Source organism: Pezoporus flaviventris, unplaced genomic scaffold (genome assembly GCF_033815535.1).
Source record: "Pezoporus flaviventris isolate CSIRO_AGI_PZ_B2104156 unplaced genomic scaffold, CSIRO_AGI_Pfla_v1 ptg000029l, whole genome shotgun sequence".
Classification (NCBI taxonomy): Eukaryota; Metazoa; Chordata; class Aves; order Psittaciformes; family Psittacidae; genus Pezoporus; species Pezoporus flaviventris.
The window spans coordinates 18,895,919-18,921,043 of NW_026892577.1; the positions used below are offsets into that span (position 1 = coordinate 18,895,919).

The 25,125-nt window shown below is 41.2% G+C and overlaps 1 protein-coding gene across 2 annotated transcripts; it reads right to left on the reverse strand.

Moving 5' to 3' along the window:
* Nucleotides 1-1,859: 1,859 nt before the first annotated feature.
* MYOZ1 (myozenin 1) lies at nucleotides 1,860-18,506 on the reverse strand. Of its 2 annotated transcripts, XM_061459431.1 has the most exons (6): nucleotides 18,308-18,506; nucleotides 16,068-16,169; nucleotides 14,236-14,417; nucleotides 6,299-6,533; nucleotides 3,289-3,448; nucleotides 1,860-2,480 (listed from the first exon to the last, which is right to left on the reverse strand). In XM_061459431.1, exons 2-6 carry the CDS (start codon nucleotides 16,141-16,143, stop codon nucleotides 2,249-2,251), a joined length of 885 nt encoding a protein of 294 aa, XP_061315415.1. In that variant the 5' UTR covers nucleotides 16,144-16,169; nucleotides 18,308-18,506; the 3' UTR covers nucleotides 1,860-2,248. The 2 variants fall into 2 exon arrangements, with proteins under 2 accessions (XP_061315415.1, XP_061315416.1); XM_061459432.1 differs by lacking the exon at nucleotides 16,068-16,169 and having other exon boundaries at nucleotides 18,308-18,505.
* Between the last annotated feature and the right edge of the window lie 6,619 nt (nucleotides 18,507-25,125).

Sequence of the window (25,125 nt, forward strand, 5' to 3'; positions counted from 1 at the left end):
TGTGTGCTGGTTGGTGAGGGCACTGCCTGTGCTGGGCTTGCCTGGGGCTCACCCCTCCTTGGAGCAGCTAGCCCTCTGCACTTTGACATGTCTAACTGGCCCGTGATCTGGAACACCTGCTGTTGAAAACAGACCATGACATCCAGGTATCAAACTGTCTTGTTTCTGCTGCTCCTGACATATTTACAATGAAAACACCATGTATTTCACTTTAAGAAAATAATGTAATTCTGTGTTGTTAGAGTCTAAAATCTGTGTCAGAAAAGGCAAAGCCATAAATGGCATATTTGGTGGGAAAATATTTTGCATAGTGTTGCCTAGTTTTCTCTGAGATTTCCTTTGTCTTTCTGAACTTCTGGCATTCTCTTCATAGCCTGGGTTCTTGTAATATAGTAGAATACTTTTCAAACTGGAAAAGAAATCTCCTCCCCCTTAATTACACTGCAGCTGAAAAAGCTAGATTGATTAATAATGTTGAAAAACCCACAGCATCCTTATCTGCAGACAGAGCTCAAATATAGAATAAACTAATAGTTTAGTAGAATATGAGAATTTCCCATTTAGATGTCTTTCACCAGTGAAATTTTCATGTATTTATGTAGGCATTAAAAAAGGAAATCAGTGTGGGAAATATGTTTTCAGCTAATTCCTGGATCCATTTTATCCAAAGATTTTATCCAAAGATACAAACCAAGTTTTTCTGAGAATTTGTTTTCAAATGAAACTTCAAATACTTTGTAAGAACATGTCAAAAAACCCAACCTTTTTATTTTTGTTGAAATGTTTTTCAGAAGATCAATTTACCAAGTTTTAGATTTAGTTACAAAACTGAGTTATGGATACTTCTTAATCATTTAATAAGACATATAATAAATGTTCTATAGCCATTTCAGCAAAAAGGTTGGGAAATTACTCATACATCACTTCTGCAGTTTATTGTTAGCACATCTTTTAAGAGATCTCAGGGTAGCCCTGGCAGTAGCCTTTTAGAGGAGTGTAACAAAGACAAGCCCATAACTATCCAAACAGAATAAAAATCAAATATATGGTTGGGGTTTCTAGACAAGGAGGAAAATTTCCTAAATTGAAAGTACTTCCATGGAAGCTGTCCCTCTAAATAAGCTGTTTATCCCTATTTATAAGAGGAATTGTTGATCTAAGGAAGGCACGAGGACAGAGAATTCCAAACCAGTCTCCATGCAGGCTGAGGTAGGGTATGGTAATGAAACAGCAGTCTCGTGTGTTATGTATGTGTCAGAATTCAAATGTTCATGAAACAGAAGGTATTTAATGTAGAAAAATAAACTTCTTTATTGGTTTTCTACAGTGCCCGCCTTTCTTCCTATATGTGTTGCATCGATAAAGCTGTTACAAGAAGTGGAGTAGACTCTTCTGTGTACTTTGATAAGTAATGCACTGTGGCAGGTGTCAAATTATTTCTGTTATAACTAAAGCTTTTATTTTCTTGCTCTGTAACTATGGGTAAGTCATCTCACTTGGGTGTGCCTCTTCTTTCCCAACCTATTGCCTTCTTGGCTTCTCTATGTCAAAAACAAAACAAAAAAAAACAAACCCCTGCTTAAGCTATCACCTGTTTTATACCTTGGAGAACTGGGAACTTTAGGTGACAGTGAAGTACTTTAATCTGTCTATTACAGTGACAGGCCTGACTTGCTATTTTACCTCTGATATTGTTAATACCTCTGATGTTGTTAAGATTACCTGTATTGTTTCCTCTCAGAGTCATCACTCTCCACCGTCAGTTTTGCAGTATTTATCCAAGCCATCTGGATGTATACGTATATTATGAGCATCCCCATCAGTCCTCGCTCTTTCTTCACGTACTAACAGTCTAGCTATAAGATTGAAACTTTTATTATTGCTATTCCCCAAATTGATTCAGCTGCGTTTTTTAACAAGAAAACACAAAGGCTTTTTTATCTCGTGGTGTTTTATTACTTGTTATGATATGACAAAACAGATTCATGATGGAGCAGACAGGCAGCATTTAGCAGAAAAACACTTCCTAGTTTTGCCTTTTTATGCCCTGGTGAATAAAAAGCTTCTTTCCCTCAAACTGTTTCTGATGGATTAACTCCCGGTGGAGATAAGTTTAGAACCTGCTAGGATCTTGTCTGGCCTAAGGGGAAATGAAAGGAAAGGCTGACGGAACTAGAGTCGCACTCTTCAGCTCCTTCCTATCAACTTACAAATAGAAAGGGCTGAGGAAGGTCTTGACAGTAGGGGTTTACAGCTCTTCTGTTTCACCACTCCTTGGCACATTGATTTCAGTATGATACTCAGAGGAGTCTCCTGAAGGCATCCATGGTATAGGGGTTCTGTTGAAGGAGGGTCTGCTGCTGAAATTTTGATTATATATCATGAGAGATTCTGGAAGCAAAGGGCAAATATCAAACTGAGGCACTTTGAAGGTCATCCGTTTGGCTGCTTTCTCAAAACCCCCATAAGGCATGGCAGTCCTGGCATGAGAAATACATGGAGTTAGTGAACACAGCATAAGTAAATGACAGGATTTAGAAAATAAACAGTCAGCATTATGTTGCTGTTGCAGTTGACTAGCCACAAATCCTTCCTGAAAACATATATGCATCCATTGCCTATGTACTAAAAAACAAAACCACCACGTCTTTGCGCCTGTGTACTTCCTTCACTCCTGTTGCATCAGTCTCTATTAAGTCATACACTTTTCATACCTGATGGTACCCCATACATATAGGAGGCAGAGGCTGCATTATTGCAGAAATGAGTGGGATTTGTGTTTGTCTTTGGTATTGATGTCCTGAGGCTATGGAAGTGGGTAGCAAAATTACATACAGAGGTTAACAGAATACTGTTGCTGCCCTAGAAATATTTGTAAAACTCTCAGTTCTTATCAGAAAGAGCAGGAAATTCTGATTCTTATCTGGAGTGCTGTGAAATATATGTTGTCTGATTGTAAGTATTTTTCTAGAACTTTAAATGGCTGCAGTAATAAACAGTGGCAAGCTAAATCTCCCTGGTCAGATGGGGTGAGAAAGGAAGGGAAATAGGATTAAAATCCTCTTATGCAGCTGTATAGGTTTTCCGTTCATAAACTTTATTAAAATCTCTAGCTTTTTATGTATCTTCTCTTTGTAGACCTCTAGATGTTTCATCCATGGAAGACTGCTAAGCAAAATGGCATGTAGCTAAACCTTATTTACGTTGCACAAGATGGGAGGGCTATGGCCAGGGTTATTGTGTTTTCTCATGCTAAATAAACCAACCTGAATAACCAAGAAGACTTACCGGTTAAAAGACTTGTAATGGGGGAAATCAGCTTTGGGACTGTATGACAGTAAGTCAATGGTGAACTGACTTTTGTCCTCTGGGCTGATACCCATTGCTCGTTCCCAGGGAGAGATATAAGTTTTAAATACAGTGATTTTTTTGCCTCCTGACTTTCCATCTGTAAACAGAGGAAGGTAATACACTCCTGTTAGATGATGCTCAAAGTACCTTGCTTTTTTTGCGTTCTGCTACTGAAGTTAAGACACCAGCTTTATTTCCAGATTCTGAAACTGCTAGATCAAGTCCAAGAAGTTACGGTTAGATTTCTTGTAAAAGAGACTGGCATACACCACTTCTGACCTTATCCACGAAAGCAGGTGTGCCACTGTCTAAAAGCCACTCATCCAGGAATTTACATTAAAGCATATATTTGAAAGCTGATTTTTCATTCTTCTCCCTGGTCACTCAAATAAAAACCTCTTACCCCAAGAACCAGTATCCCTACCCTGTCACCTCTTTCACTACCTCAGGGGAAGCTTTATACAAGGCAAAATGCTATCTAATTTCATAATTTATTTCTTTCTTCTCTGTCTGATCATAGCAGATAAAACCCCTCCAGATCAACTTTACCATCATCATCAGATGCACCAAACAAAGCCCTGAGTATAAACTCCAAAACTAGACTCAAACTTTTCAGTTGACTCAAACTGACCAAAACCCTTTAACCATCATGTTTCAGGCTCTGTGTTGGTTTTGGCTAGAACAGAGTTAATTTTCTTCACAGCATCTAGTATGGGTCTATGTTTTGGATTTGTGCCGAAAACAGTGTTGATAATTCAGGGAAGTTTTAGTTGTTGCTGAATGGTACAGAGTCAAGGCCCTTTCTGCTTCTCACCACCCCACCAGCAAGCAAGCTGGGAGTGCATAAGAAGTTGTGAGGGAATACAACCAGGACAGCTGACGTCCCCTCCAACCAAAGGGATATTCCATACCTTATGGCATCATGGTCAGCATATAAAGCTGAGGGAAGAAGAAGGAAAGGTGGGATGTTGGGAGTGATGGCATTTGTCTTCTGAAGTAACCGTTACGCATGATGGAGCCCTGCTTTCCTGGGGATGACTGAACACCTGCCTGCCAATGGGAAGTGGTGTGTGAATTTATTGTTTTGCTTTGCTTGTGTGACTTTTGCTTTACCTATTAAACTGTCTTTATCTCAACCCATGAATTTTCTCACTTTCAGTCTTCCAATTCTCTCTCCCATCCCACCAGGTAGGGGGGAAGTCAGCATGGTGCTTAGTTGCCAGCTGGGCTTAAGCTGTAAGAGGGTCTTGGCAACTCACAACCATCTTTACCAATGCCTTCATTCATTCTTGAATGTTCTAAAATGATCATCTCCCTTGCCTCAGTACTTCTATAAATTGACATTTTCTTTGTGATTACATGAACAGACATTCATATTTTCCCTCTCCTGAAACAGAATGTTAGAGACAAATTTGGCTCAAACACCTCAGAATGTCTAAAAGCAGTTGGAAAATACGACAGGCTCTCTCTCTGGAAGTTGAAATCCTGTCAATGACAGAGCTGCACTTTGGTGTTCAGTCACATGCTTCTGGGTGCTTCACTAAGCAAATGAGCTTAGACAAAAGTTTTCATTCTGTGTGCCTCTTTTCTTTTTCCCTCCCTTCCAATTCTGTATAATACCCCCTTGCTAATAAGAGCATTGGTTGTGTATTGATATATAGCATGCTTTTGAGATACTTATCCTTCATAAGCCTTAGAACTCCTGAGCAATAACTTCTGCTTAGCTTGATTAGGGCTGATAGGAATAATAGGTTAATGGAGTCAGGCATTCTGGTGCTTTAATGGTGCTACAGTTTGTGTTGGAAACAACCTTATGAAGTAAGTGGCGAAGAATGAGTATTACCAGTCTTAACTGAAATTTTCTTACTTACCACAGCTGCTTTCTTTGTTTTGCTTATTTTATTCAAACCTTGAGAAATCCTAGGCTTTGGTTGCAGAGAATTGCAGACATGTACAACAATCTTATTTTCATTAAAAAATAAAACCAGCTATCTCCTTCTTTCTGTGTGAAGGACTGAAACAAAGTATTCTAGAAGTAAATTGATTGCTAGGTTTGAAAAATAAAGGCAGTTGGGATCCATTTCTGCAGTGAAAACTACAGGATGATATTAATCCTCCCTCTCCCTGCACGTAGAAGTAGGGTAACAATGGAGAAAAATCTCCTGTAACAAGGCATATACTCTACACAGTTTTCTTTTCCACAGATATGGTCAGAAATGTAAAAGCAACTTTTGATACAAAGTGCACATGCTTCCAGAATGTAAATGAGCTACCTTGGATTTTACAAGTCACTCATTTGGTCACTTATGACAGTGATTCCTGGTTCCCAAGCAAATTTACTTTTTGTTGTAAAATCCCATAGGGACTGCTAAAATAATGATTTCATCTGCTGATTCTCATACAAGACTGAATTCAATGAAAAATACTTTTACTAGTAAAGGTACTGCTTCAGTAGACCAGTGGTGATTACCAGATAACTTTTACAAATATGCAGTTCCTTTCTGAAGGTTATCGAGAAAGTGCTGTTTGTTTAGATGGAAACTTTGATGTGAAATCAGGACTCATATACTCGAAACTGATGTGTTGGGTCAGACTACTGAGAAAATTGCTCCAGTGATGGTCAGTGTGAAACCCTTGAAAGGAAAGAGTATGAAATACTGGCATACTGCTCTATCAACCTTAGGAGCTCATGTAATAGTTAGGCTTTCTATAATTTTTTTGGTCCAGTCAAGGAAGGTATTTCTGCTTCTTGCATATGATTAAGCAACAGAAGCACGCAAACAAAACTGTCAAGCTGAGGGCAGTTCCACTTTTCTAGATTTTGCAATGGAACTTAGTTTGGAACAATTCGTGTTTTAGACAAATTTATCTACTTGTCCCTAGGAGTAGGGTTAGCATGAGCTCTGACAGCTTTAGCTGTTTCTTAGTCCTGCAGAGAAATACTTGCCTTTCTCAGTACCATCACCTCCTTCTCCACCACTTCCAGCTGATTCCCCAGCATGCTCCCCTTTGCTGTCCCTAGCGCCGCCTTTGCTTCCAGGCCTAGGAGGAGCACCAGGATACTGCTGCTTATTGGAGCCATGCTGTCCAGCTGTCACTCCTCCTACCATCCTCCCATGGGCATAGCCTTGAGCATCTTCACCGTAATGCCCTCCTGGTGTGATGAACTTCTGAAAGTGATCCTAAGGTAAGAAAAAAAGAACAATAGGAATCCCTGTTACAGGACATGGTCCATTTACATTTCAGAACATGAACTCCTGAGTCTCTGTAATCTGACCAGTTTTGTGTCTCAGTTACAAAACCTTGTGGCAGAACTTTATGTGAGTTATTGTTTATATTACGTATAGAAGCAGTTGTTGAACAGTAAGTTGTTGAACAGTAGTAAGGACAAAGGAAACACACCTTTTAATGGACGTCTCACAATCATTTCATCAGGGTGAGAAGAGAGCAAGCTGTGTTTTGTCTCCAGCAGTGATCAGTATGAAATACAGGAGGAAGGGAATGGAAATGCAGCTTTACCAGAGCAGGTAAAGGTCCAGAGAGATACTTTTTACATAGGAAGTGTTTTCATGTCAAGATTAAGATAGCCCAGCAAAGTCAGTGTGGTTGTAGTGTGGGAGCTAAGTGTTACAGGGCAGCAGAACAACAGGGTACCTGTGACAAAATAAAAGCCTGAAAGATGACTACCCACGTGTCTGTTTTCCATATGAAGGAAGGTCTGCATGGGTCAGGATATTTACATCTGCGGGATTGAAGAGATAGCAGCCTGGAAAAACATGAAAGATGTTCTGGACACCACAGGAGGAAAATGACAGGAAGAGTATTGCATATAGTAATACATGCATAAATGAACCAAATCTAACCAGCAACAGGGTAAGAAAGCAAACTGTGTCCATCACTAAAAGCAAGTTGGTCTTATTTGCCAGGCCATCCTCTCTGCCAAGTCCAGGATAGAATCTGCACAATCCCTGTAGTACATAGTGAAAGAGCAAACAGTCAGTGCATGATTTATACACCTTTTGGTGCCAGCACAAGGTCCTGGTTTTGCACACCAATTTTAATAAATACTTGTGGGGAACAGGAACTGACAGTATGTTCAGAAAAATACTTTATGTATTGCTCATAAACAAGATCAAATCTTGACTCCTATCAGATATAAAAAAGTATCTCTTATGTATGTATTACAGCCCACATGGATGTATAATAAAAGTAACTTGGGTTATGCATCACATATGTTTTTTCCTGTTGGACTAGGGGACTGGCTGTAGATGCACAAAGATGCAACAAATATACAGATGAAGTGAATGAATCTGTGGTTCCTTGTGCTGTGTTTCTGCTTGAATAAATTCATCTCAGGCAGTTAATGGCAGACAAGAGTGCCAACCTCAGGCCTGGCTCTCAGAGGGTTAAAACTTTCTCAGGACTTTTACACCTAGTACAGTTTAGCAAAAAAGACGCTTTCCAGGCTGTAAACAGGCTTCCAAGGCCAGCTGTTTGGTCAGCTAAAAATAGATGAGAAGTGAAAACCCCACAAGGCTCAAGGCAGAATTATTTACCCTGAGTTCCCTGTGTCTCCAGGAGCAGTGTCCAGGGTTTCACAGCAGGTCACCGGGCTGCAACCCAGGCAGGCAGCCAGCTGCAGGCTGAAGTGGCAGAGCTGGTGCCCCCAGGGCCTTTAGGGACTGTCTGTCCTCCTAGCTGTAGGGAATTCCCTTTTTAGGAGCAGAGGGATAATGTTCCCCTGAATGTCAGGAAGCACTGAGAGGAGAGAGATTGTGAACACTAAGCTGTACACAGGAACCAGTAGGGCAATCTGTTCAGTTATGCATGAGAGATATGTAGCTGTAAAAAGGCAAACTGAAAGAAGGGTATTTTGAGGTCTAGAGGTCAAAATGAGGTTATTCTTAAAATGTTAATATGTATCCAAGGTTAATGCTACTAATTTGCTCAGTAATTTCAAAACAGGATTTGCATCTGTTTTTTTTTAAGTTTCACCCATGCTCTGTACCCTTCCAGATAATTAAATGCTTATTTATCTTTTCCTCTGGTTATTTATATGCACTCTCCTGGAAAAAAAAAAAAAAATAAGGTCATGAAACATCAGCATAACATGCAATACAGTAAAAAGGGCTGGTTTGATTTTCTACATAGCAGTATTTGATTTGACCAGGAAGGAGCATCATTGTCACCTGGTGTTATTTAAAATTGCAGTATTATCACTAAAGAGGAGTGAATTTTCTCTGAAACACAAGGTTTGCCTCAGGTAAGCCACACCTAAATCTTACTTAGCTGCAAATGAAATTAATTTGATTGGTCTCAGGATTCTTCATGGACCTCCTGAGAAAACATCCTGTGTTTAGCAAACATCTCCATTTAGATAGGAAAGACCCATTTTCTATGTAATAACCCAGTCTACCCCCTTGCTAGAATAAAAATATGTTTTTCTTTAGTTTTGGCCTCCACAATAGATTGTCTTAGCTCAGATTAGCAGAGGACAAAGACAAATTAATCTTTTTGAAATCTTTAGTAGATTAAAATGAGCTCATTCCAACAGAGGAGAGCTCAGGAGCAGCAGCCTCAAGCAGGAGTCTCAATGTAAGCAAAGCTGGGTAGGTGCAGCTCTGTCCTCAGTACTTACATCATGCCTCTGCTCAGTGTATTCAGAGTGAAACAGGGCTTACACTCGAGGGGAATGTGTGTCTTGAGCCATTGCTAACAGTATGTGGAGCTTTTATGTATATGCATATTTACATCACAAAACCAGCCTCTCAGTTAGGGTTGATTGACCCTGTTGGTAGAAGTCCCAGGAGAGAAGCCTAGGCGTGTGTAAACCACCAGAATGTCAACTGAGAAGGCTAATAACCTTCTCTATTTGGCTCTGGGGCAGATCACACAGTTCCTTCCTGGTATGGTCTGCCCTGTCTGCATGTTACTGGGATGTTATCCAGTCCCTGGGTGTCCCTATATCCACTTTAACAAGGGAACAAATGTAGTAAGTTTGTGTGATGTTCCCTGGGTTGGCTAAACAAATTAGGCTCATGTCTTTAAAGTCTTTAGTGACAGCAAGAGCCTGATCCTGCAGGCTGAGTGCCCAGATAGATGAATTCTGAATTCTCTGGAGCTACTGCATGTGCCTCATGAAAAACAGATAATGAAAGATGATCCAACTAATGGAGCTGAGATCTCTAAGCATCTCAAGGCCCTGACGTCACTGCAAGGCAGTCCCCAGGAGGAGACACTGTGTGCTTCCCATCAGCTCTTGCTGTGCCCTAAAGAGAATGATTGAGGCCACCAAATGTGTTTCTATTTCCACCTCACTGATAAAGAACTTCCCAAAGATTTGATGCCTATGTGGTTACTAACACTTCTGAAGTTACTGTGACTGAATCTTCTCAGTGACAGCCACTCAAATGCTCCTTAACAGTGGGATGGGAGGTTTAAAATTCAGACACTTGGAGAGTCTCAGAGACTTCCTACTGTTTTTATCAAAGTCTGTGCCTTGGTCCTGGAAACCTATGATTGACTTTATAAAAAAAAAGAAAGAAAAGAAAAAAGAAAAGAAAAGAAAAAAGAAAAGAGAAAAGAAAAGAAAAAAGAAAAGAAAAGAAAAAGAAACCTCAGCTGTATCTTAAGCTTTTTTTTTTTTTTTAAGCATGCTGCCCTCAGAGGCACAACAGGTTGAGCTCTTGGTTTCTGTTTCCAGGTCTACTTCTGACTTAAAGTTTAATTTTGGGCAAATTATTTTTTCATCTCTATGCCTGAATTCACTCACCTAAATAATAGGAATTTTTATCTAATACTGCCCAAATCATTTATATCTTATTTGTATATTTTATATCATCCTTGTGGCATTTTCTTTGTGGATGAAAGAAATTGAGTTTCAGAATTTCAGTCAGCAGTTTTCTCACAGTGCTCCAGAAACAGCTATGGAAAATAAAAGGCTCTTCCTCTCTGTCATTTTGCTGTTTCCACACCAGTCATTTTTCAAGTAAAAAGGCATCAGACTTCATGTTCACACTTACATGGCTTTGGGTGTAGTTGGGGCCTCTAGGTCTTCTGCATTAATTCATCTGCAGCACAACAAGTCTCATTTTGTTAGAAAAGTTACATCTCAGCTGGTTCACTCCACTTAGATCATAACCTGAGACCCTCTCATATCTCAGTTTAGGAGTTAGGGTAATAATGAGCAGGGCTGTAAAGCTGGGAAAAATAGTTTCACACGATCTTGATGTGTTTGAAGCCAGATAAATTTAACATTATGAAGTGGGGAAAAGGTCTGTGAACTGCTGATCTGTTAATTGCTGAACTGTGAAGTAGGATTTAGGAGACCAGGAGATAAGACTGAGACTCTCTTTATGATTTTGGGTAATCCATTAGTCTACCCCATGTTTCAGTTTCAGTGTTAAAAAATTAATGTAGCAATTTCCTTCATGCTATAGTTGGTCAGATGCTACAGCAATAGAGCACATAGCAAGGTAGGATTTCTTCATTGTCTTTAGCCAGTAGTTAAGTTGCACCTTGCAGCTCCACAGTGAGGTTGATAGTGTCCTCTGAGACATGGAGAGAACCACTGTTCAGTGACACGTTGGCACAGCATGGGGTGAGGATAAGAAATCCTTTTCATTTATTAGACAAGGCTCAGCAAAGCCCAGCTTCTCCAGCCCAGCAGCAAACAATGAGGGTGTCACATAAACACTCCCTGTTTGGCAGGGTATCAGTGTGCTAAAAGTGTCAATCTCAGTCTTCCCAAAAAACATCCCCTTGTATTGTGTATTTGCAAGAGAAGAGGGTCACAGCATCAAACACAGCTGTACAGTATGTAATGCATTTCACTTTGCTCATGTTGGGAATGGTCAGTCCTTTTGTCTGTGTGTTTAGCTACAGTTTGCCTTTATGGATGGAGCTGCACTAATGAAAGACTGGCAGGTTTTCACTTTTGCATAGAGCTGGTCTGATGCTCATGCACACACAACATATGTGTTTTCTTTGCTAAAAGTAAAGAGAGTGATCTGATTGTCCAGTGTGGTTCTTTGGCTGGAGGAGAAGGAGGAGGAGAGAAGCAGGAGGGTGGATCAATGACGCATGACTGCTGAGATCTTCTCCCTTGTGTGGAAGGTTTATGGCTATGGCACAGGCTATTCTGGAACCCCTTATATGGTTTTGATTTATTTTTAATAACGTTTCTCTCTGTGTATTTTTATATTACATTACCTTGCTGTTAAACCTTTTTCTTTTTTTGAGGGAAAAACCCCAGTCTGTTCTGAACCCCAGACCTTTCCTGTTCTGTTTTGCTAAGTGTGTCTGAGAATGTTTTAAGACAATTAAAAATCTATGATATAAAAGCAGTAAACACACCACCAGCTTTAAATCCCTTCCCTGTACCACAGCTTTAAAGGCACAAAGACTTCTTTAGGAGCAAAGGATGTGAAAATTAACTGGGAGGGGGAAGTAACTGGAAGTAGCACTAGAAATTCTTTACTCTGCCATTGTCTTCCTCCCACAGTTTCCTTTTGTTTAAGCTTTCTTTTCTGCATCTGCCTTTGAGCAGAGCTAGGAGCAAGAAAGGAAGGGAACAGAAAGCTAATCAAACATTGCAATCAAAAGGGCTTTTAGATAAAAGTTATCTGGTGCTAAGGTCAGGCACTGTCCTGGTGGTTTGGAAGATAACAGTGAGGCTACAGATCTGTTGCCTTTACCTGCCCAAGAGCAACCAGCTCTCAGAGAGGATGGCTCAGTTGCTGCAGTCACTCAGCTTTTCTTCTCACTGCTCTGATTGCCAGCAAAGATGCTAATTCATGCTGGCTGTGATGATGACAATAGTTATCCATGGCAGCAGTGGATGCAGCTTGGCAGAGTCCTTGCACAGAGCTCACTGGGCAGCTAGCAAATGGTAACAATTATGTTTGTGATCCTCCTAAACTGGTTCTGTGCACAGACTCTAGGGCAGACCAAAGTCTTCCTGAAATGACCAATGGAGATTTGTTATCTGTATCATAAAACAGAGAAAAGGTAGCCATGCAAGTGAATCATTGAGGATTTTAAAGCAGATTATCAGCTGCTGTTTGGAGACCATGCCTTTGTTCTCACATAGCAAAGCCGTAAAGAAAATCCTAGGCTTGTTAGACTTTTGTCTAACACCCAAATACATTTATCCAAAGCACAGGATCTTACAGTCTTGCTCAAAGAGCTTGGGAGCAGAGGTGTTCTTACAGAACAAAGGGAGAGACTGACAACAGAAAGGGTATGGAGTGAAAGGCATGGGTGAATAAACAAAGTAGGAAAAACCGCTAACACAAATGAAGCATTTGTCATCAGCCTTTGCAATGTCAGTCTTGGAAGGACCTTGTGCACGTCCAGTTTTGAGTCAGTTTGTCCCAACTCATTCGCTTTGTATTGCTCTGATTGGACACCCTTAAATGACACCCTCAAATTTTTGAAACTTTGGACTTTTTCTTCTCTCACCTTATTATTTAGAACTATAGACTCATAGAATCAACTAGGTTGGAAAAGACCTTTGTCTCACTCTTCCTCACTGCAGCAGATTCTAACATGAACTTGGCTCTCATATGTTTTAGGAGATCTGAGATTGCTGAGTATTTATAAAAATAATGTATTTTTCTAGGATTTTTATCTGAAGAGTCCAAAGTTCAAAACACGATTCATTCTCACATCCTTTCAAGGAGTTACCTCACTGAAGAGATGAAGTACCTAAAGCACAAAGAGATGAAGAAACTGCCCGAAGTCTAACAACACCGGATATGCTTGCTGTATCTTTGGTGTGTCATCCCTGATCTGTAAGCTGAACTACTGTTGTGATTTTAATCACATTTTGTCTTTCAGGCATCTTTCCACTTCCTGCTTCCCAAATTGTCATTTTTAGAAGTGAACTACAAAGATTTACTTATTACTGCTTTTGAAAACATAAAAAAACCCTGAAAAATAGGAGTGAAACATAGCATGCTTTTGTTTAGCAGAACATTTTCTTCAGCTTGACTTTTACTGTTTTGCTTGAGTATCCTTAGACTGGAAAATAGATGCCATAAAGGAGCAAAATGACACCAAATAAATTTTAAAAATCATCAGAAGACAAGATGCTACATCAAAATGCATATATAGCCTGAAACATTTTCTATTTTTTTTAACAACTTCTGCCAATCAAGTGAAAGGAGAGTTGTATTTGTAAAAGGTTAAGTATCTTCAGAGGACTTTACACCAGCAACAAGCTGTGTAGAGAAGTTCAAAGCTTAAATAACAGTACTAACTCATGGGAAAGGGGGCAGAGAAGAAAGGATGTCTGAGTTTATACACCATATCTGATAGGAAAATACTTTAGAAGAAAACAAGTGTAGCTTCTAGCAAATAAACTGAAGATACTGCAGTATCAGGTTAGAGGTTTCTGTCTGAGTTTTCATTTATGGAACTTCCTGCAGAAATGAGCAAAGGACTCTGCCCAGCCGGAAGCATAAAAGTGTATCATAGGCTAAAAATAGAATCACAATTACGGGAGCTAGAGTTAGACATGGATGGATCATTTCCATATTGGAAAGAAGAAATGGAATAGGTACAGAAACAATTAGTCCTGCCCTGTGCAGCTCTGAACACCTGCCAAACATGCAGTCCGCCTTTATCACTCAGTTCTGAATTTTCTCATGCTTCTGTATGTCCGATACCAAGTATTTGCAGAAGGAAACTAATGCTGCTGCCAAAAGGAGATATAACTGTGTGTTTATATAATTTTGGCTTTTTCCTGCACTAGATATCCCTTCCCCATGCTCCTCCCTCCATCTCGGCTCATGCACATTCAGACAGGTGAGCCTGGGCACACTCCATTCCTGTTTCCCCTGGGTGTATGGGGCAGCTTTTAAATTTTTATCTCCAACTTACCACAGAATTGTCAGTGAAGGCATCAGGGTTATTCTCATAAATGAACTTCTCCACCCTCAGCTGACGTAATTTGAACATCTTGGATCCTTTGTTAGTGAGAAGAGAAAGCTCTTCTAGCATCACATCTCTGGGGGTGCTGATCTTCTTCCCCAAGTTCAGCTTAGACACCTCTTGTGGCATGACTACAAAACATGGAATGGGATGCTTTAGGAAGGGCTCTGGTCCAAGTCTCTTGTGCATTGCTTCCCAGCATCAGTAGTGACTTCAAAGGAGACAAATTAGAATTCTCTTCTAAATTAAGTTTTAGGAAATAACATATGCACTAAATTTTTACTTTGATGTCACATATATGTAGCATGGGTATAGATGGGTGGAATTTACTCTGGACTGCAGTCAAAGCAAATCGGAACAGAGAAGAGCTGCTTAAGGGTGGAGCTAGAGGCATGTGTCCCACATCTGAAGCTCCTCAGTCAGTGCAGCAAGATTCCTTAGAATTATCTCAAAATGCACCACTGTCTTGTCTGGTTGCTTCCTACGTGCACCTCCCTTCATAAAGAATTAGATGAGTAGCAGTCAGTTCCTCAGATTGGGCTGCCATATAATAAATAAAGACAACTGTGGTGTGCTTTGGTTTAAACATTATCCTGAAGCCATGGCAAGATTCAGTGTTATTATATCTGTTTGTTTGTTTGTTTTAAGGAGAATTTTTAAAGGGAAAAGTAGTTGAAATTCTCTTCAAGTCTTAATATGCCAGTGGTTCAGTAAGTCCTTTCCATTTAATTTGATACCACCAATTCACCATCAAAACAACAGATTAAAAAATGTTTATTGTAAAAATCTTGCAGAAATGCAGTTAAAGCTTTTCATTCAGAAACACATAACTTTTACGAGGCTTTCTTTTTTCTGTATTGACCAAGGTTAAGACCACTTACGCACTGTTGCATTTCATTTACAACACAGAATGAATCTCCATCCTTAAACTAGTACAATATTGGTATAAGCCCATTTATTTCATTAAACATTCTCTGAAGAAATATTTTTTTTAGGAAGCCGATTTTATATAGCACTATTTCATAGCACATGAGGAAATGGCTTTTAACTGAAAATTGGATTTTCACTTATTTGTTTACCTGAATAAAGGATTAGGGCTAAACAGAAAAATATATTCCTGTACCCTAGCAAAGAAGTCTCTACAGCCCTTTTTGAGGGCTGCAGAAAGGAGCAACTTTGAAATGATGCTTTTCAAAACCCCTAAAAATCTTCTCCATGCTGTCAAAAGTAAAGAGAAGATAAGGATATCACAGTTAATTAAAAGTCACCCTACCTGATACACAGGTATTCTGTAGAAAGAAAAGTGTCCCAAGTTATATTCTTCCTACTGTATTACCCCCTGTAAGAAACAGACTTTTTCAACTGATGAGTTCTGGAAGAGTTCTATCACACAGAGGAAAAATAAATTAGAGACAAAGCTTATAAGAGAGATAATGACATAGAACATAACTAGGCTCTGCAATATTGATTCACATAGAAGATGATGTTCCCTTTCCATTTAGACTGGTGTACCTCCAAATTAATGCTGCAGGAGAATATGAGTTTACAAAGTGTGATGTAGGTCAACATTTAACCTGAGTGTGTGTACAATGCTTTTGAACAGTAAATTTGAAAATGTGATGTGACTGAAGGCTGAGCTTCAGTAATATTTGTGGCTCTGCCTCCTGATATGTTCACTGCATGTCTTGCTCTGGGAGCTCAGTCAGACAGTGAAATTTTAAAGGCTGAAATTCAGGTTGAAAGCCAAACAATTCTCATGTGTGCAGTTTTGCATATCTTACCTTCTTGTGTCAGCTTCCCAATGAGTTTAGTGGACTTTTTCCTTTTAAGAGGAGCAGGAGTCCCTGCAAGGGGCATTCCCACAAAGGGTTCTCTGCTTTGCTCTAAACACACAAGGAAATGGAGAATGAAACACTGGAAACTTATTTCTTGCCTCTCTTGTAGTTGCCATCCTACAGTTACGAGATACACAGCCTTCCTTTTATACACAGGTTCTTTTCTAACCCTTCCACATGAAGGAGCTAGTGAGTGATATCATCCTATACAGAATATTAGCAGCCAATTGTGGTGTTCTCTGAGGGCTTAGCGTTATGACATAAAACATAGCAGCAGATCACAGCACAAGCATTGCTTGTGTCATATAGCATTGTAATCCAAAGTAGGCATTTTATTTGCAACATGGCAGTCTCCCAGGCCCACGTGTGCCACAGTGGTAGTCTGTTGTCATCCTGTCCTGCACTAATAGAATGTCAGTTTGAAAATTTGCTTTATCATACCATATTATAATACCATGCAGTTATCATTACATGGTAATCAATATTTTAGTATAAGGATTTTGAATCTGGCCATGAGTTATTTGGGAGCATTTTGAATAATGTGCAAGTTTGTTTTGATATTTAGATGGTACTATTAGAATTAGAATAGGTATTCATAAAACCACTAGACTGAAAGTTCTGAAAACAAAACAACCAAACCCCTAAGTAATTCTGTCTGCTATGACTGCTACTGTTTTGTTATGCAAGGGCTGGCGGAGGAAGGCACAGGCAAACTTGATAAAGGAAAAGTTCGCCTGATTCATTTGAAGTCACTTGCACCTATATCTTATGTATTGATCATACACGTATCATTTGGAAGGGGAAAGGAGGGAAAAGGGAGATTTCTTCTGGTGCAGTGTTCCCCATTTCTGTCCCCAGATAGAATGAGAGTCCTGTACTCCAAAGTCAGGGAAAACAAGGAGAAATCTCAGCAATTCCACTTGAGTAAGCTTCTCAGAGTCCTTCTTGGGGGATTATCACACATAATGTAAGTAGGGCAAATGTCTTGCCTTCCCTTCAACACTGTCTATGCCCAAACAACAACATGTAGGGGGACAGATCCTCACCTAATACAGTACAAATGAAAATGACCAAAACCCTTTGGTTTCAGCAATAGCACTAATTAACCATCTCTGTCCTTGTGATTCTTCGCACTTTAATTTCTTAAAATTTCAGAACTGAAGACACTGAACTATGAACTGTATTTTAAAACTAGCAAGCAAACAGTTGGCTGTATGAGTTTGTACATGGTCCTTGTTGTTGTGCTCAAGACATTTTTATCTCCTGTGTATTTTGCAGTTTCATTCCACCATTGCTCCTTTTGCAACATGATTTTCATGTGATGAGGTGATGATAACTGCTAAAAGGAGCCCAGGCACAGCAAATCAGCTCCAATCACATTGACAAATACTCTCTTGAATTAGTTTTTCTTTCAGATTTCCAAGATTTTTTTGTTTGTTTTTTTCTTTTACAACAAGATGCTGTCTATGTAGCTCACATCATAAAAGAGCCCATCCTGGTGTATTCCCAAAGCAAGCGTGAGCAGGTGCAGCCATAAAGCACGTGCTGCACATTCTCCTCGAGCAGTCGGACATCTGCTTGGTTATGTAAAAGAAGCAGGCCCTGCTTGACAGGAAAGGGGCAATGCTGCCAGGAGGCAGGGGCGTGGGAGGTTGTGGCCCATCTCATGGGTCATAAAACTGGCAAAACAGGGAAATAATCTGTATTCCTCAAATGTGGACTCCCTGGGGCAAGGCAGAAAATGCTGGCCCTGGTGGGGAGCTGTGCTCCTCTAGAACACTCATTCCCAAGGATCAGCGAGAGCAAGCCTATCCCATTCTGCTGTTCTCCTTCACTAATACAGCAGGACTGGGGAGCGGAAAACCTGCTGCATGCAATTAATCTAGCATACGAAAAGGGGCAGGAGTCTTTCATTATGGACAGGTTCCAGAGTTACACTAGGACTGCTGCTCTTTCAGCCACCCCACCACAAATAGACTGCTGGAGCTTCAGTCCCCATCCTCCCCAGTATCCCACACATAAAGCCAGGGCCACAGTTATCTTTTTCTCCCCTGAGCTCTACCGTTGATTCAATTCCTCTGCATCAGTCTTTGCAGCAGTGATTTGCTTGGTTTTGCTGCACGCCAGACCAGTCTTTACCCTCTCCAACACCTGCTCCAAACTATTTTGCTACCCGGTCAACTCACCTCAGGTTTGCAGTGCCAGGTTCAGGCCAGCTCAGGTGCCTGCCCCAGAGCTTGGCAGTGGGCTGCTTCCTCCTAGCCTGTTTCTGGGTGCTGCTGGGAGGCTTGTCCAGCAGCCCTGCTCACCCAGGGTGCCTGGGTACAGGCAAACTCTGCCCAGCACAAAGTGTTGATGCGAAGTGCTGTGAATTTGACTCCTGAAGGCTGCTTGCACAGGCATCCTGTGGTTATTAATAGCCAATGGCCCAGAGGGAAGGGTCTCAGATAGCACTACTGCCATCCCTGAGGAGAGGGGAAAGGAAAAGGTTGCTCCTCAGGTCTCCTGCAGTCACTGCCTCAGTTCCCAGAAAGACCAGTCACTCCATAGGTGCCTCACTTCTTCCTCCTCTCTTTTTAAATCAACATATTGGTTCCCTTCCTCCTTCCATTGCATTTTAATGCAATTTGTACGACCTTTTCAATATCCTGCTTGTCATTAATGCCTCAAAAGCTCTCTTGGATCTTGCTCTGTTTTATACCCTCCTTCTGCCCCCTCCTCACTCCATCATTCAACCCAGTGTCTTCAAGACTCTCATGCATAATTTCTAAAATGCCAGGTATTCAGATAATACATCAGAAACCACAGAAGAAAAATAATTGTATGCATGAAGAAAGAAGTAGTAGGAAAACCATAAAGTCTAGAAAGCTGTTTACAGAGTTCTAGGAAGTAGCTGTGTAATGTGTATGGGAAACCCAGCAGAATCAAATAGCAAGGAAACTTAATTTCCTGATTCATGACAGAAATAGAGTTGATTGCCTGCATTTGGTGTACATCCAAATGACCCCCCTTCTTTAGCTCCTGTTCATTATGAGGCAGTTCCTCCTCTTTTTACCTCTGTACCCAGTTGGGTTATGGTTCTAGGATGAAGGGAATGTATCTCATTTTACTGGATTACTGCACACACCTTTCAGCTTCTATGTAAAGTGGAAATCTGACAGAAAACATTATCTTCCTATTTCACATTGAAGCAAAATCAAGCTCCCCTCTGAATAAACCTAGAGTCCAACCAAAAACTACTGTGATAGTAGTGGAAATTCATTTGCCCAGAGAATTTCAAGCAAAGTTTATGTAAAGGAGTATCAGGAGACAGTCACTTTCCCTTTTTCCTAGGTTTTGCAGTTTGCTTCATCTGCACTGAATGCATATAAAAATTCCCAGTGTGATAAGTGGGTTTAAAGCACAAAGCATTAGCCCCAGTAACTGTTTGGAAGATCCTTTCTAAGAGTGCTGTATCATACTTATAGGCAATAATCAGCCCAGTAATATGCTACTTGGAGTCAGGGCATGTATGGCAAATTTCTGGCCTAAAGTTTCCCATTTTGTTTTTGCTTCCACCCATATAACCACTATGTGTACTTCATGTTGTGCCTGTAGCACAGCTCTTACTCTTCCTGATCTGTATCTACTGTACCACCATGATGTAAGATTTTCAGTATCCAAGAATGCTGAATCCTTCACTAAGCCCAGCAGATATACCAGAGTGATGTCTGGCCCAGATCCTGCCCCCACAGTCTCATTCTCGTGATTTGGGATAACTCCCTGGGGCTGTGCCAACGTAAAACAGGTACAGGGGATAGCACAATTGAACTGTAAACACCTGCTGCCTGCTCTGGGCACCATCACCAAGCTTCAGGCCTGTGAAGGCATTTACATCTGTACAAAGCTGGATGGTGCCAAAAACTACTATCACAACTGACCATCTGTCCACACTTCACACTGGCCATAGAGGACCAGGTGTCTTGGTGTTGGCCAACCTCTGCTCATTGAAAGTTTTACAAAGAGGAGTATTTTTTCACCATAGGCATTGCTCTTGGATTGGTTTAGCACCATAGTGGGCATTTGCCCAAAGTGCTCAGTGCCTTCTGTAATGTCCAGTTGTGCTCTTTGAGGTGCTGCTCTCCTATTCAAGTTCCCTGCATTCTAAACCCTCTTTATTAAGGGCACTACTGCCTGTCTCAAGGTGATGGCATGGGGGGGGGCGGGGGGGGGAGACAGACCATAGTGAAAATAGACACAGTGTGCTGCTATATTGCTTAAAATCAGCAGACCTTTGCTTCTGCTTTCCCAAAGGCATGTGCTATAGTTACCTCTTAATTTTAAGAAGTTTCTAGCTCCATTTTGATAATATTCTAAGAAATTAATGTGATTTATATTATGGGGTAAGAAACTGCGAAATGCAGCTACCACTATATGTCACCTTCTTGCAGTCACTGGAACGATGCTAAAATCTACCTCCTCTCTACTTGCTTCCAGCAGCCGTTTTCAGACTAATTTATAGCTGCTGTATTACTTCTGCAGTCATTTTCTGTGCCTTCCTGAGCACAAATTACACTTTAGGGAAACAGTTTGCACCAGATGGATATCATATGGAAACCTGCTGGATTTTCAGGCATGGTACATCTCCAAAAGATGATTTAGCAGGGAAGAATGTGGTTGCTTTTCCATGTCCTGTGCATCACCTGCTGCTCCTCTGCTTCCTCCCACCCCAGAGGTTCACAGCTTCTCCAGCAGCCAGCTGCAGGGAGAGAGGAGCAAAGCAGGCTGGAAGGGAGGAGAGTGCCCCATGGCTAGCTGGTAATTGGAGGTGAGCAGGTAAGAGATGTGAGCCCTCTTATAAAACTGAAGGGAGAACAGGGAAAAGCAATAGCAAGAAGATGAAGAGAAGGCAGTCTAGCATGATGTGTGAGGATCTCAGTCAGGATATGAGCAGGCATGCCCAGCAATTAGGACCAGAATCAAAGCACTGAGCGCAATTCAGGGTGATCTAACCCCAGGAGACAAGGCTCCTCTGTGGATACCCAGCTCAAAGGGCATGAGGCAAACAGGATTCGGGGCAAGGCCAAGAACCTTGTATGCCGCATCAAGGTCTTGTGTGAGAAGTAGGCAGGGTAGTGAGGAACTGGAAATGTGACAGGTTGAGCAGGCATATGAAGGAAAGTAAGATAGGAGTAGAGAGTTCAGGGCAGGATATTTATCCAGGATTCAGAAATAGGATCTGGAAGCTGAAATGATCAAATGAGGAGATTCCTTTATTCCCTAGATGCTGGTCGGTAGTATTTAGGTTCCTAGGCCAATCATCATACTCCTCAGAAACTCCAGTAGCAAAATCCAAGGTTCAGACCAGTATCTTATCTAGGTTTTTCAGTGCTGTTGCAGCTGTGACTGTCATCAGGCTGAAATTCTGAGGAGAACTTGGCCACCTCCTCTTTGAAAGATGATCCACAGCCCTCATTCAGTGCTATGTGAAGTGCTGTTCTGTTGTTGCAACCCTGATCCTTCAGAGGTTATTTTCATCTGCATGTGCATATATACATACACCAGATTAGACACAAGACCTGGAGGGTACTGCACAGAGTGTGAGCCTTGAACCCAGAAGAAATGTCAGAGAGGGTTTATCTTATTAGCATGGCACCAGGATTTATAGGGTGATTTGGATAAAGCCATCTTGTGTCTGACACTTATGCACCAAGGCACATCTTTAAGTGAGATTCTCACCTCCTACTCTACCTTCAAATAAAGTTCTATGTCTCCATTTTCAGTCACCAGGCTGAGAACTAAATCCTACTTCTTTCTCCTCTTTATAAACAGTTTCTTCTGAGAAACGCTTAGTTCAGTAGTCTAGAAATGACAGTGGTGGGTTTAGCAGAGACTTCACTTTTGCCCAGCCATGGTGTCAGGTTCAGGATCTCAGTGGCTTTCTCCGCTGAGAATATTGTACCAATCTGGTATCTGTGCTATAAGTAATGCCATGAACTCAGCATAGATAAGAAGTTATGTAGGGCTCTTAGTGTTATCTTACCCACTCATGCTACTCAATGCTCAAGGTTTCAAATCATGAGAAGCCCTGCTTGATGAGCTGGTTTAAGTTTGTTTGGGGTTTTGTTTTATTTTTTGGGGGTAAGGTTGGGATTTTGGGATTTACCTGGAGTGTGGTTAGGTTTGGTGGCTAAATTCAATTTTTGCTTGAATACATGCAGTTTCGACTTAGGTCAACTGGGTAGTACACCTGCTAGCTGTACAACATTACAGCACTTCAGAGAGAAGTTTTTAATCATACAAGGAACTGTCTGTATCTCACTGTGATCACCTCCCTCTTTCCAAATATATCCTTTGTTTAAGTGGCCTTAGGACCAGCCTGCATAAAGCTTGGCTTTCTCTGATTTGTACCTTAAAAATTAATTTATTTTTGCACTGCATTCTTGTGCATCTAATTTCAAATGGTCTAAATTCAAACTGTTGATGTCTGCAGAAGTATTTCAAGAGCAGCAGATGAAATCCGTCTTGTTACATGGTGCTAGATGGACACAAGCAGCAGCTAAGATAGGCGTATCAGCAGGGCTGTCTCCTGAGCAGTTTTGATCATGTAGAAGTCTGGCAAACAGTGTCAGTCTGGCAATTAGCATTCACCATTTTAACTTTCCAAAGATAAAGAATTAAATCTTTGACCCTACTCCCTTTTCCCCTGGAGCCCAGGACTGATCAGTGCTGAAAGTATTCAGCATTCAGGCAGATTTCAACATGATTCAGTCTGTTCCAAAAAAGAGTTGCAGAACTCTTGATCTGGCTTTTTTTTTTTTCCCTCTTTTTAAAAATACATTATATATAATATTTGTTATTTTGAAATATTTCATATATGCTTACTCTCTTCCATTTTCACACAAACCTCAGGAAGACTAGTTAGTAGTTTGTAGAACTACAATAAGAGAAACTGTTAATGCCAGGTACCATCCTGTCACTAAGTGTGCTTAATGCATAAGGAGATACAGGACTGGGACAACTATGTAGGATTTTATCACAGAGCTGGAGTGTGTGTTTAAATAGCTGACGTGCCCATTGTGTTTTACTTGCTGGGCAGCCTACTTGCCTGCGTGCCTTACATGCTACCACCCAGGAATTGCCTCCAAGCCTCTCAGTGCCAAAACTCCCTGGTATGAGGCTGCCCTTCTCCTCTTGTATGTGGGACTGAGCAACACCACATGTGAACGCTAAAAGAGGACAGATTAGGAAGAAAGGATTTCCAAAGATTTTAAACCCTCCAGATTTCATACCACATCAGGCGAACGCCAGAAACCCAGGTAACTCGCAGAAGAACAGTGGCAACATCTAGTGGCCGTTGAAGCTATAGGTCTGTACTGCCTGGGAATATCCTTATTCCTCCTGCATGCCCAGTATTTGCCCTGCTGTGCTCTTTGCTGGACACTTCTTCCATCGGGTAAGATTGTTTGGGGGTAGATAGGCCCACTAAGCACCTTACTATTTTCTGCTTTAAAACTACTCTCAGAGTCGCTAGCTGAAGTCAAATTCATCCCTAGCCTGCTGCATAGCTCTTCAGTAATCCTTTGACTTTGCTTTGGGCCAGTAACCTCAGGGCTGGTTTCTGTTCCACCTTTGAAATTCTGTTTGTCTGGCTCCTTCTGACGTGATCTGTTGTGAGAAGAAATGACTCTCACTTGAGAAGACTGTAGAGGTTAACAGAAAATTTAATCAGAACCCTGGACACAGCAACTGTCCCGCAATGTGTCAAACCATCTGGAGTAGCTCATAATCCTACTATGTCAGCTTTATTAGGCAAAGCAAGATGAAGTCCTAATCTGCAGCCTGTGCATCTGTAGACTTAACTGGTTTGACGGAAGCTCAGGTTTCGCAAACATTGCTGCCCCTTTGTGTGTTTCCTGTCCGCAAATCAATCAGAAATAGTCCCAAGACCCACCTCCAGACCACTGCATAAGGACCCCCTTCTTGTAATTAATCTGAAAAGCATCCACAAAATGATACCTGGACAAGTGTCTGAAGTCTGCAGTCTAATCCTACATCTGACCCCAGCATCTCCTGAAGTGCTCAAGAATTACTGTTTGTGGATGATACAAGTCTAGGAAAGGCGGCTTTCTAACGCTTGTCCTAAACTGAGCAAAATGAACCTCTTGGAACCCAGAAATTGAACAGACTTTAACATGAATTGGGTTAGGACTAGGGTTAGACTTGGAGTCTGAGGTTACAGTGAGATTTTCTGACTGATTAGGGCTTCTGATCTCTTGGTTATTATTAAGTTGAATTGTTCAATGTGAATATAAATTTGGGTTTACCACAACTTGAAAGCTTTTGTTGATACCAGATTTACAAGCAAAGGGTAGAGTTTGGGTTAGAGCAAGCTGAGGGGCAGGCCAGCTCGGGTGCCCCCTAAATTCTTCACCCTGTCAGTATGTGAGTGTATTATATAGCCTGTAGTGACAATGTGTTGTGGTTTAAACCCAGTCAGGCAACTCGTTCACTCACTCCCCCCCTTCTTTCCCTCCCCCTACTCCTGGAGGGATGGAGAGGAGAATCAAAAAGAATGCAACTCCCACAGGTTGAGATAAGAACAGTTTAGTAACTAAGGTATAACACACATCACTACTGCTACCACCAATAATAACAATGATAAAGGAAATAACAAGGGAAGAGAATACAACATCTCACCACCAGCCAACCGATAACTCACCCCCCCAGCCCGACCAAGCACCGACCCATACCTCCTCCAACCCCGCAGTCCCAGCCCTTCCGGCTAACTCCCAGTTACATCCTGGGCATGACGTGCTGTGGTATGGAATACCTCTTTGGTCAGTTTGGGTCAGGTGTCCTGTCTCTGCTTCCTCCCGGCTTCCCCTCCTCCCTGGCAGAGCATGAGGCTCACAAAGTCCTTGGACAAACCAAAACATCTCTATCAGCTCTGTTCCCAAGCCAAAAGTCAAAACACAGTGCTGCACCAGCTACCAAGAAGGATAAAAATGACTGCTACTGCTGA

What these genes read in the sequence shown, in the direction of transcription:
- MYOZ1 (XM_061459431.1), bottom strand. Translation starts at nt 16,143, where the DNA reads ATGCCCCTTGCAGGGACTCCTGCTCCTCTTAAAAGGAAAAAGTCCACT. An exon ending in TGGGAAGCTGACACAAGAAG is followed by an intron (nt 14,418 to 16,067) that starts GTAAGATATGCA and finishes CATGTTTTGTAG; the next exon opens with TCATGCCACAAGAGGTGTCT. An exon ending in CCTTCACTGACAATTCTGTG is followed by an intron (nt 6,534 to 14,235) that starts GTAAGTTGGAGA and finishes TTCTTACCTTAG; the next exon opens with GATCACTTTCAGAAGTTCAT.